Source organism: Curcuma longa, chromosome 16, assembly GCF_044706935.1.
Source record: "Curcuma longa cultivar G26 ecotype Majalengka, Jawa Barat chromosome 16, ITB_CL_G26_1.1, whole genome shotgun sequence".
In the NCBI taxonomy this organism is placed as follows: domain Eukaryota; kingdom Viridiplantae; phylum Streptophyta; class Magnoliopsida; order Zingiberales; family Zingiberaceae; genus Curcuma; species Curcuma longa.
This window is the reverse complement of record NC_133876.1, coordinates 1,385,595-1,398,826: the sequence shown is the minus strand read 5'-3', so window position 1 is coordinate 1,398,826 and position 13,232 is coordinate 1,385,595. Positions and strand designations below refer to the sequence as shown.

At 40.2% G+C, this 13,232-nt stretch overlaps 2 protein-coding genes across 2 annotated transcripts; both read right to left on the bottom strand.

Moving 5' to 3' along the window:
- Positions 1-495: 495 nt before the first annotated feature.
- On the bottom strand, positions 496-2,072 carry LOC141847890 (zinc finger CCCH domain-containing protein 35-like). The gene has a single exon (XM_074735994.1). It carries the CDS (start codon positions 1,989-1,991, stop codon positions 951-953), a length of 1,041 nt encoding a protein of 346 aa, XP_074592095.1. The 5' UTR covers positions 1,992-2,072; the 3' UTR covers positions 496-950.
- Positions 2,073-4,632: 2,560 nt separating this feature from the next.
- Positions 4,633-6,820, bottom strand: LOC141848082 (homeobox protein ATH1-like). Its single transcript, XM_074736198.1, has 4 exons — positions 5,599-6,820; positions 5,083-5,441; positions 4,934-4,994; positions 4,633-4,856 (listed from the first exon to the last, which is right to left on the bottom strand). The coding sequence occupies exons 1-4, from the start codon at positions 6,784-6,786 to the stop codon at positions 4,761-4,763; spliced, it is 1,704 nt and encodes a 567-aa protein (XP_074592299.1). The 5' UTR covers positions 6,787-6,820; the 3' UTR covers positions 4,633-4,760.
- Between the last annotated feature and the right edge of the window lie 6,412 nt (positions 6,821-13,232).

Below are 13,232 nucleotides of genomic sequence, written 5' to 3'. Positions count from 1 at the left end.
AATAGCTTTTAAAATTATTTTAATAAACTTTAAATAATTTTATCAAATTAATAAAAAAAATTTTAATATAATACTATTTTATATATTAATTTTAATTAAAATAAAATAATTAACTTTTTATATATTAAAAATCATAAATAAATCAAATATTCATAAATTAAATTTAATATTTAATTTAATAAAAATTTATTTATCTTTCTTCATTATATATAATTAATTAAATAATTAAATTCAACATATACAAAATCAATTAAATAATTAAATTTAAATAACTCATTAAACTAAATAAATAAATTTAATTATATATATTTAATTTTTAATATTAATAAAAAATTAAAAATAAATCAATTTATATTATCCAACTTAATAATCTATCTAATAATTTTAAAATATAAAAATTTAAATAATAAAAAAATAAATTAAAAAATTCGATAATGAAATCAAATTATCAAACTAAATTTAAATAATTACTCGCCACTTAATTATCTTATCCAATAACATCACAAAACTTCAAATAAAACATCCAAAACATTGTCCCCACAAACAATGGCCAGAATAATTAAAGTTTAGTGCGAAGAAATCACTAGAAAATCCATTGGATTGAAAGTTTGACAAGGACGATGTCCCCAGGACAGTAAGAATAATTAAAGCTCCAATACCTACATGGCCAGCCTTCACGCTGGACACGACAAGTAATCCAATGGCAGTCAGTAGTTCCCCACGATCGCTATTTCATCTGCAGACTTCTAATCGTCATCTTCCTCCACCAGCAGTTGTTATTTATGTGCACGAACAAGAAGATCATCTTTTTTCTTCTTCTTCTTTTTTTTGTTGGATTTTGTGGATTTCAGAGGTTCTCGAGGATGTATAGTAACAAAGAATGAGGACAATTGTTTAGGTTTCTTCGGTTCTTCACAATTTCTATTGTGTTATTGGCAATCGGTAGTAAGCTACCGCAGCAACTCGGAGACCCACTCCACGTCCGGCGGGTATTCATCTGCCATCTCGGAAATGCACTCTTTGCTCAGCCTCTCGAACATCTTCGCCCTCAGCGGCCTCCCTGAGTTTACCCTCTTTGGCGGCTCCTCTTCCTCCAACCACCTAGCAGCGCCCGCGCGCATCATTGCACTCGCGGTCGGAGTCGACGGCGTGCTGCAGAAACCAGTGTTAAACCTGGTCGGAGAGGAAAACTCACCGCTTTGCACTTGCGATGGCCACGAGCTTGGCGCCGAGTTTGTCTTGGCCAGTTGCAGCAGCCTCAGCGAGGCCACGATGTCGTTAACCGAGGGGCCGGCCTGAAACGACGCCCGCCGCAGCAGCTTCCCGCCACTCGGCGATATTGGCGGTGAATCCGTTGACCGGGACATCGGCGGCGATGTCATCGTCGACGTCGGCGATGACGCCAGAGTATTGACGAGGTAATTCTGTAGAAAGTTCGACTCGGCGGCCGAGGCCGACGGGGAACTCTGCTGGTGCGTCTGCGGCGGCACCAGACGGAGCTGGTCGGGGGTGTGGGCGAAGAAGCAAACGCGGCGGCGGCAGGCGGTGCCATCCTTGCAGGGCTGGGTGCGGTATCGGCCCGGGTGGAGCCAACACTCAAACACCCCGTGCGCGAGCTCGCAAGAGTCGCCGCGCTTGCACCCACCGGCCTTCCGGAAGTCCGGGCAGGGGGCGCCGGAGTACCGTTGCTTCCTAGGGTCGCGGCGCCGGGCCTTCTCGCCAGGGTGCGCGAAGGGGCACTCTGTCCAGTCGTGGGCGCGCGCCCGGCCGCACCGCCGCACCTTGAACTCGTACATCCGGAAGTCATCCGACGAGTACGCGTCCACCACCGGCGACGAGTACTCCCCTGCCTCCTCCCTAAAATAAAGTTGCAGCGCAGCGAGAGCAGCATCGTCGAGGAGCTCGTACCCGGCCGCCGGATCATCGCTAGACCAAGGAGGAACGTGCACCGTCGGATTCTGATGGCTGACATCTCGTCCAATCATCATCATCGTCTCTCTCTCTCTCTCTCTCTCTCTCTCTCTTCTTCTTCTTCTTCTTCTTCCTCCTCCGTCGAAGTCTGCCAGAGCTCCACGGTGTTTAAATCGGGAAAGCGGTGACCGCGGTCGGATTCCTAACCCAACCGCGGTTAATAAAATATCTATCGTACTAAACTGACGGCGTCGAGATGGCAAGCTCAAGCCGTTACCTATCGTACCGGTTTTGAGTACATAACGGTATCCGAATGCCGGTGGGTCCCGTACGTACCCAATAAAGGAGAGATAACGGTATCCGAATGCCGGTGGGTCCCGTACGTACCCAATAAAGGAGAGGGTACGTCGGGTGTTGCGCTAGGAGGATGCCCGACAAAATTGCAGTAAATAATCAATGCTGACCTGTACGGTGGAGATTGGACATGTGGATCAGTGGGATCACTATTGCGATAAGCGAGTGGTACACCATCGCGACTTTTTATAGCCGTCGATCGACTATGCCGTCACATGAGCCCCGCTTTATGCTGGACCGATCGGATTTAATTATTTCTTTTGACCGGTTCCAGCTTTGACTTCCAAAACGGGCCATCACGAGAAAGATGCGGTCCAATCCTCACCGCCCGCTTCCGATCCGACGGCGGTGCAGTGTTTGCTTGCGGTTCAGGGTTCGGATGGGACTTCACGCGAGACCCGCCGCTCGAACCGTGGAGATTAAAGATAATGTGGGGGCCGCAGTGTCCCCTCCTCCTGTCTCATGCTCCACCGGCACGTCCTGGTCTCACGGAGGAAAGGGACCATCTTGGAATCCAAGTGCATGCATTTGGAAGTGAGTTGGAAAGGGACGGCAGCGGTGGCGCCGGTCTCATCCGATCCGTCAGTGTCCCAAGTCGTGGAGGATAAGGCGAACGCACGTGGCACGCGACGCATTGCTGCCGGGTTCGAGGTGATCCAGTGTGTCTCAACTCGTGCCCCAGCGGAGCCTGTCACATCAGCATTTCGTAACTGAAATATGGGATATTTGAGCAAAAATTAACATACGTCTATTTTTTAATTATCAAAAACATTTCATTCATTTATGATTATATGAAACTTTAAGAATTTTATCATGCTTGCTTCTTAGCCTTGAGACAAGAAAGTGGGCCTCCTCGCTTAATAATTATCAACCCCACACACTTTGTGCCCGCCGCAAACACAAGTCATGGGAATAGACCCAAAGGATTGCATAAAAAATAATCGACATTCTACTTCTAACCGTGCAAATAAAATCCGAGGCATTAATATTATTCAAATGACATATTCAACCTTCATAATAGTTAAAATCATTTTTTCTGTAGAAAAAAAGTGTAAATAAAATTTGATATTATTTAAATCATATATTCAACTTTCCTAATAATTAATTGATGGACCTACATGACACATCATTAAAATTTTGAAGTTTTATTTTTTAACAAGAAAAATCCTAAGAATTCATTAATGGCATTAGTTAATGAATATCATTATCCTAAGTCTCTCGAATTTAGATCCAATTTTATCTAGTTTTTACGGTTTAAAATTTTGCTATTTTCAATTTATGTTATCGAATTTAGGGTATGATGATAAAGGATCCAAATTTTTAATACGCAGCCTTATTTTATTTTAAGTGATTCAAAATTTTCTATGTTCATTAGTCAATTTCGAAAGTAACTACCTGATAGACCTAAAAAGAAAAAGTACATGGCAACAACGTAATTTAAGTATTATGAAAGTTGGATATATGATTTAGATCCAAAATGATTATACGAATTCAGTTATGGTGAAGTAAAATGAAAATGGTAAAAATATAATAGTCTAATGCATAACCCTTACAAGAGTGTTTGATGCCAAGGTGGTCGAAGGACATGTCAACGACCTCTTTTCCATTTGAGATGAAGTATTCTACCTTTGATGGGGTTGTTGGATGGCGAATTCCATCTTTTATTAAAGTATTCTTTAACAACAAAAGTGAAATTTAGTTATTTGTGATTGGTGGCATTGACGAAGGTGAATAATCATCATAAGTATATATCTTCATGCATCCAAGGTAACAAAATGATATGAACAAGCACAATCTCAAAAAAAGGTAACAAATGATATGGACAAGGTTTCATTTAGGCAAGGAAGACTACAAAATGTAGTAGAAGGAAAACTTATCCAAAATGGCACTTAAATTGAGTGAAATTCAACATGCTTAAGGAAACAAATCTAAGTTATTTCAACTTAGTCTCTCTTATTTCTCTTCGATGCACATACTAAGGCCAGACTCAAAAATTTCATATTGGGGAGAGGACGAAAGATACATATTTACATTGAGAGACGCCTACAATATTGCATCCTCACCAGCCATAGATGGGATTTTGACCATGCACCCAACCCAAGTTGCATCTAGGGGTCTACATCACTCATGATTCAAAATAGGCTCTTACTTTCGAGTTAACATAGTTGAATTCCTTCTTTAATGGCAAGAACACATTAGACTCTAGTTTGTCGGAGAAAGGAGTGGAGCATGCGAGGACGAAGAAGTTGGAGCTAAGTTGGAAGTAGGCAACAACTTTTACTAAAGATAAAGTTGTCGATTGTTATATGAGTCACTGTGGATTGCTTCTGAAGCATCAACACACATGTAGACCAAATTCGACATCGCAATATGCATATACAGAATCTTGAGTCGACAATACAAGAACCGAGAACTACAAATGAAGACATCACTTTCTCACAATGCAGCAAGACGCGCTGAAAATCACTTCCACAAGTTGGAGCAAAACTAGTTCTTCAGCTGACTGCTTTCTTTTTGTTGAGTTCCACATACATGTCCTCGATCATCGGTTTCCAGAGACGCACACGAGCATTTATAAACCAATTGGAGACCTATTATCAAAGCAAAATGAAAGGTGAGTTTTCTCAAATGCGAGTGCACACAACTGTAGAAGTTATAGCCCATGCACCTGGCTCCTAGTCAAACCGCTTTTTATCGCAAGCAAATGCTTCTCGTTGTCTTTTGGATACCTGGGTTCATCCACACTGATCATAAGTTGGATCATAGAATTGGATACAGAAACACATTGTTAGCAGCAATGGAAGGAAGCAGACTTACGGGTGCAGAAAGTTCTCAAACATCCAGGCCCGTAGAACGGAGACTGATTTTTCAGGCAAACCTCTCTGTGGCCTCCATGACTGATGTTCACTCTTCCTCAGCTGCTGAAGAGCCCACTGCTTCTGGAGTAATGAAGATTCAAGGCTCCTTTCCTTTCCTTTGAGGTTTTCGGCACCCGGTTGTTGAGCAATCAAAATAATCAGACTAGTAATCCTCCTTTTCAAGCTTTTGTAGAGTGATGAAACTGAATGTAACGCGAAGCAGGCATGAGTGTCGGAGGTGCTTGACTGGATCAGGGAAACAAAGGACGCCTTAACATTCTGTAGCTGCTCCGAGCAGTGCTTGTAACTGTGATCCACCTACAATTTAAGAAAGTGAAATGGAGTTGAACACAAATCTTATGTAACTGTGATCCACCTACAATCTTATGTGCAATGGAGTGGAACACAAATTATGGCTGTAAGTGAAAAATCTTCATAGCCACTTGACTAGAAAATCACATAAATTGTCACTTACCAATTGAAGCATTGTGAGCAGCTCACTTTTCTTTCTGTTAGCTTCCTGGCACTTTTGAGCATCCACATTGTCCAGGGGTTCAGTTTGCCCGAATGCGAGTAGCAGTTCTGAAACAGTTATAGGATGTTCGGGCGTGCTAGAGCAGCTCGAGGAAAAAAATTTTGCCTCGCCATCAATCAGATTCAGTGAATCATCCATGTTGTTATAATCTGATAGTGCATATGCAGCAGCTTCTGCAAGAACTTGTTGCACTGCATGAAGGTATTTGGATCTTGACAAAATATGGGATAACTGAACAAAGCAAGAAGAACCGTGATTTAGAGAAGGCTTCTCGGTGCATGCATCATTCTCCTTTTGTGTCATTCCCAAACAGAAGTCATGAAAAGAGATTCGATTAGCATCATTGGAGGTGCGAAACTCAGTCGGACAGCATGAACTGTCGGCCGATGTAACTTGAGTTACAGCAGAACAGCTTATTTCAGAGCATTGATCAGCAATGTTGGCTGTGTCAGTGAGACATGGTTGACAGGAACCAACACTGAGAGAAAGCTCACTGCCAGGAGCTAGTGCAGCATTGTCATAAGCATGGCCAAAATTCCAATTTAAGTCGTGAAAGTTCCAACCAGGCTGTGAAATCTTTTTAACATGATAGGATGGTTGAACTATACTGAATGTTTTGCCTAAGGGCCCTTGATCATCGACCAATTCACTCTGATTCCATGAACAACCAACACTGTCATTTTTAGATGCAAGGAGATTCACACCACTTGTTGATCCAAAGTTACCGTGAGGTGAAGCTGCAAGTGAAGAAGGAACTATCATATCCTCACTGATAATATTTTCCGGCAAACAGGTGGTGGAAGATAAAAGATTGGCAAGTGAAGTGGCAGAAAGAGAAGTTCCTGAAAAATGTTCACGGAGGCCAACATTGGCCATGGATCGACTGAATGAATCATTACCAATCTGAGTAAAGGTTTCACTAAATGAACTAGTTTCGTTGTTTGTCAAGTAAGCATCAGCAGTTGCTGTCTCTTGAGCTGCAGAAACGAAGGGACTACTGACAAACATTTGCCTGTGGATATTGTTGCCTGGTATGCCTGACTGGAGAAAAGAACCAAATGTCGGATCGAGAATCATATTATTATGGTTAAAGTTGAAGAATGAACCACTGAAAATGTCATTCTCCATTCCAATCCAAGATGCTGAAATTACACTCTCCAGAAGTGCTGTTATCGAGTTTGAGTACCACTTGGATATAAGAAGGAAATCCTTTTACTAGTCATTCAACTTGTTTCTGTCAGCACACAACAACCTGAAATTATAACCAGTGAAAGAAAATTAAACTCACTCTCTTAGATCCCACAGTAAGAACTGGCTTAAGATTTTCAATGTTTAGCTTGGATAAAAGGAAAACATGGCTCATGTTATAAAGCATACATACAAAGAATCCTCATTCCTTTCAACTCCAAATCAGGCACTTGAAGGCTAATGATCATCCAACATGAACCAAGTATTGATCTGAAATGAAAAGCTTCAGTGTTAGGCAATAGTGACAATTATTAAGGCGATCTAAGTATTCTCAAACGTTGAAGCATAATACACAATGTTAGAAAACTGAATCCTCAATTTGTTTGCTATGAATGCTGAAGACAATTGTTAACACTGCAAATCAGTAGGTAATTCTTATCAAGTGGACATTGTGTAAGAAGAGAGGATCTGTCATCTCCTCGTGCTTTTGTTGTGATTAAAAAGCCACAACTCTGTTGTAAAAAGAATTGAGCTTCTAGATAGGGTGATACCAACCTCTTGCTTAGTTGCATGCCATCAATCACTTGCTTGACAACATGCATGATAAAAACTGTAACAAAAACTCGACTGCTAAAGGATGCTGCTCAGATCTGCACATTCACTTGAACTACTCAACTTGCTCCTCAGTTGCTATTAAATTGAAGAGTCCTAACAGATAAGCTTCTAAAACAGTAGAACAAACAAGGTCAAATGCACCATGTTGTTGAGCATCCTCTGCGTTTGGACTTTATAAAGTGGTCAAATGATCTATAATATTCAAATGAGAGAAATACATTATTGATTGAATAAATAAAAAGTTCAACAAGGCATTCCTTCTGCAAAGCAACAACGGAAGCTTGCACAAGATTTTTAAAGAAAATAAAAGAGGAAAAAAATAACTTCACGAGGCAGAAGAGCATTTAAACCATCTAAAGAAACCAACCTCTCTTGAGTGTCCGTCGTTGCTCAGACAATAAGCTACCAAAAGAATAACCAATGCCGTTCCCTCTCTGGATATAAAGCTATAAGGGAAGAACATTGAAGCTCAGATCAAAATCATGTTTGATACATCCATCAATTCATTTTACTTTTCTTAATGGGAAGAAATCTCCACTCGGCCAAAAAAGGGAAGTGGCGCATTTCCTTATAGAATGCCTACAGCAGATGCTCAAGAACAACCAAGAAAACAATGGAGTACAGAGTTCATCAGGTATCCGTGCTTTTGAAGACCACTTATAGAAGGTCCTTGTTGTTTGAGTCATCAGAGTAATGGGTTTTCACCCAGCACAAAATCCAAAAACATGGGGCCCAGAGCTAAAGAAGAATTATGACCTTCCTCTCCTCGAAGAGAAGGACAAACCCAAATTAAATGGGATTCACTCTCATTTGAACAGAGAATTGGGCAGTTTTTTCTGAATACCCAGTGCAAACCCGAAAGGCAAACACGTGAAACATAGATTCATGGCCCATGGTCGATCAAGATCCTTGCAAATCTCCAATAACAGCAAAGGAAGAAAAAAAAAATTACTACACGAAGTCAGACGAGGATATACGTATATTATATTACCAATTTTATGATGGCGCTCACCTTTGCTATGATTGAGATGATGGCATTCTTCAAAGTTGAAATAGAAGGCCAATCATTCCTCCTGTTCTGTTCATACTCACCTGGTAAAAAGAAACCTCAAGGCTGATCTTATATTCCGTATGCGTATGTCAAATTGGTTCTTGGTTCACCAGAGCCAAACCAAAACACACTTGGCGGAAACAGGTGCCTGATTCATTAGCTGATAAACTCTATTATGAAAAAGACAAAATAGAGATTGTCTTTTTTTGTTGATTTACCATGGTTCAGAAAGTGGAGGAGCAGCTTTAAAAAGTCAGGTCCCATAAGCTTTTGCAGAGAAGGTACATATGGCATGGGTTCTCAATCAATGCCATGCAATCGACACTAAAAAAAGGAAATAAAAGGAGAGAGACAGGAGGAGGGGAGAGAGCCAGAGAGAGGAGTCACACAGGGAGGAAAACAACAAGGTGGGGGAAGGAGGTGGGAGGAAGCAGAGCAACGCATTACCTCCTTGTCCAGGCTTTGGGCCCCACCTTTTCTCCCTGTTTTCTCTCCCTGAGCTCCCGTCCTTCCCCACCTTCAGCTGCTGTGCTCTCTGTGCAATTATGGCGACAAGCAAAATATATCTTTTCTGGCCAACCTTTTTGCTTAAATGAAAAAACTTGGGGCGGAGAGGAGGGAGGTTGGGGAAGAGCTGCTTTCAAGGCCACAGTCGCAGAAGTGAATGTATTAGGAAGCAAGAGGACAAAGTGATGTCAGCCAAATCTAGCAGGGAGATTTCTGACAGATTTAATGGGTCAATAAACTAGCAGTTGCTCATTTACCTCATTCTCAACAACCAGCAGCGTCCCTGAAAAATCAAGTAAAAGAAAAGTCGTCTGCTGCACTTCTGAAGGGAAACTGGAGACACGAAAAAAATTTATAGAATGTATCCTTTTTACTGTTCAACACAAGAAGACAACAAGATTGCATCGAGGGCAATGATCCAAAACTGAGCATGTTCTTGGTAAAGAAGAAAGAGGGACCAGCTTTTCTGAGTTCAATCTGATAGGGTGCAGGTCTTAATTGAAGCGCATGTCTTTGTACGCTAGCACATGCAGTGCAACGCCACATGAAGCTGCTGCTGCTCTGAGAAATTGAACAGGGTGAGCTCATCAATGAACTGCCACTTGATACTATAAATGTGGACTAAGATCGCGTCCTAATTTTTGAACTGATTAAGAGACAGAGTTGTAACTTACTTTTCCAACATGCTGAAGATGATTGGCTATTAGAAGGAAGAGTTTAGAAAACAAATCTGAGTAAAAAAGCTGAATTTTTCATTAAAAAGATTGGAAAGGAAATCTCTCTTGGTAAAGTAGACTGGTTCTTGTCCACTGGTGACATAATTTTGATCTCTTATATAATATCAACAACAAAACAACACGAAGGACAATCTACAGGACAAGAAAAGACAAACGTGAGGCCAAGTATTCCCACACCATCGTCAGAAGAGCTGCAGCATTCATGCTCCACGTACTACTACAGTGCGAAAATCTTTTACTGCTTAACATTTCATCATTATAGGCTTTGTCACGTTGCAAATAAAGGTTGCTTCTTCCACTGCAATTGCTTTTCCGGTCCAACTTTGAACAACTCGATGTTCCCCCGTTTTGAGGTCAAATTGCATGGCTACCTCAACGAGCAAGATGTAGAGTTAGAACATAAAGAACCGCCATTGTACAACTCGTGTCGCCAAAAAGGGGAAGAAAGGTAAGCGAGCTCACCGTAGGCTGCAGCGTTGCAGAACATTTGCAGGGATTTCGACAATGACAAATTTTTTTTCTCAATTACAGAGGAATTGGTTGTTGCTTCGCTGGGACTGACTGCTGATCACTCACTTCAAGCTCCATCAAACCTCGCAATCAGTCTATTGCTGTAAATACTGGATGAATCATTAAGGAACGGATCAAGATGGGGATACCGTTGGATCTCTATCCACGATAATTTTTCCAACAGCTTCCTTAGACAGAGATCACAAGTTATTTCCTGTTAGCAATAAAAAAAAAACTCGTTGGACCAATTAATTGGTTGATTGGAAATAAAAAATCTCGTTATTTTGGAAACACTGCACAGTTCTTTATGCTGGACATTAATTTTGCCATTTTCTTGAAAAAAAAAGGTCATGGTCTTGCTTGGAGATGTCTCGAAATATATTGGTCATTCTGAATTCACAACTAATTGCCAGTGAAACTCATGTCTTCTGCAAAAAGATGAAATTACAACTAATTGCCAGTGAAACCATCATGTCTCATGTCAAAGATAGAGTAGGTTGTATTCCAATTTTAATTTATGTGTGATGCGTCCCGTAATTTTCGCTCGGGCATATATATTTGGATAGATCTACATCTGCTAACCAAAAACGTAACTAGACGTGCATGGTTTGGAAAGCATGACAAATCAGAAAGATGAAAGTATTGCAGCTTGGGAACACTTTGGTCATGTGAGAAGTTGCAGTCGGCATATACGAGTACACCTGTACAAGTAAAAACCTACTCGAGTGTTTTCTCAGACAAATTTTTTATCATAATTGACTAATAGTGTAGGAGATCCCTATTCAGGAAAGTTCTTAGCTTGTCATTTAGGCAACTAGAACATCCCCTTAGGAATTTTTCTCGTGAAATCCAACTCCTTCGGTTATTTTATTTCATTAATTCTACTAATATCTCTCCAACTAGTAGTCTAGCATGGACCGTCATCTGGACCGCGAGAACATCTTCCTTTGAAAATATTACTCCTAAAGTCTGACCTCTTCAGTTATTTTACTTCATCATTCCTACTAATATCTCTCCAATTAGCAGTCTAGCAGGTGACACTATCATCCAGATCGCGAAAATACCCTCACTCGAGAATATCTCCCTTGAACTTTGACCCCTCTACTTAATCATTTCTACTAACCGTTCATGGATCAAGAGACATCCTCAACATGTCATCTAGACTGAGAGAGTATCCTCACTCGTATATATCTTCCTTGGACTCTGCCCCCTCCAACTATTTTACTTAATCATTTCTGCTAATCATTCTTGGATCAAGAGACGTCCTCATCATGTCCTCAAAGTCATGAGAGTATCCCTGCTAGTGGATATCTCCCTTGGATTCCAACCCCTCCAGCTACTTTACTTAATCATTTTTGATCAAATCAGAGTCGAATAGTAAACAGTGGCCTAAGCATGGGTAAAGTAGAGGTCAACCAAGGGAAGTGACACCGACAATGTCAAAGGGTCGAGCATACAAGAAGCCTAGGACGATGAGGAGAGGTTAGTCATGGACCCTCACCAGTACGTGTCAGATGTGTCAAACGTGTTTCAAACAGGAAGGGGACAATGGCCCTACCCTTGCCCATGCACTAGATTGATTGCAATCCATACTTAGGTTAACTTTGACTCTCACATGAGCTAATGGCTAAAGCATGGGGGAATCCACATGGAGGTTAGCTTCATCTCTGTATAAGGAGGAAGGTGCTTGCCGAGTGAGAGGACAATCCATTTGGCAAACTACAACTGAGCTCAAGTGTTACGAATGACCTCAAGTCAAGACAATGGTTAACCCACTCAACTACTATTTTTCTTCTTTCCTTATTTCTTGCTAAAGCTCTTCTCTAACATAAGACATCATTTCTTTTAGTATGTTAAAACTTTTCTCTCAAATAAAACATTATTCTCTTTCAGCTAAAGCTCTTCTTGAGTATTGCCAACTAGGGAGAGTGTTGACAACTCACATCACTTTTGGGTGTTGCTCAAATGAAAACGAGCTCAAGTGCACAAGTTCAGATGCATCAACTCGGGTGCACCAGCTCAAGTACACCAACTCTAGCACAAAAGAACAGGAGTCATCGGTCTGCATGTTTTAGAGTAGAATAACTGAGTGGTGTCAAAAGCTCAACCGGATTGAATCTGAAAGAAATGGTGCGCCCAAACCAGAAGGATTGAGAGTAGGATGGGAGGAGATTCAAACCGCATCAATATGTTTTTATTTACGAAGATACATTTATAAATAGATTTCACAAGTATTTTCTTATTTACTCGATATCAACTGTACTTAAGCTTTTAGTCATCCATAATAGTTGCCACCAATCCTCCTTTTCTACTGCAACTTGATTTTGCTGAGAAAGCAAACTTTTGTGAGACTTCTGCAAGTTTAGTTGCACTTGAGCTAACCATTCTAATGCTCGATGATTAAATCTACTCATATAATATTGGAGAGGTAACGATTCCATACTATTGGAAGATTGTCTCAACATAGTAACCTTACTGACTTTTCCCCCATTATGTACTTCATATTGAATAGGAAATATATACAAGCTAAGATTCTAAATCATGAATTCTAAACCCCTATGAATTCAATAAACTGCCATAAAACTCAAATCCTTCATCGATCTATGGGGCCACTATACAAGTTCATGATTGGATTATTAAATTTCACCATCAATCACCAACGATCAAGTTAGTTTCGAGTCTTGTCTATGCCCAAATAATTTAAATATAAACTATATACTAGCTTTTGGACAAAATTATTACATTATCAATTTTCTCAAAGTTATTATTTTTCAAAATAATTTTCTCCTATATTTAAATAATTTATATCATTTTAATTTTTAGTTTTTAAATAAATGTATTTTATAATATATTTTCAAAATTAGCAACTTTTAATAATTTATTAAGAATTCATATGACTTTAATTTTTTTATTTTATGATTTTTAAAATGTTTTTTGAATTATACAATTTTATCAAAATTATTATA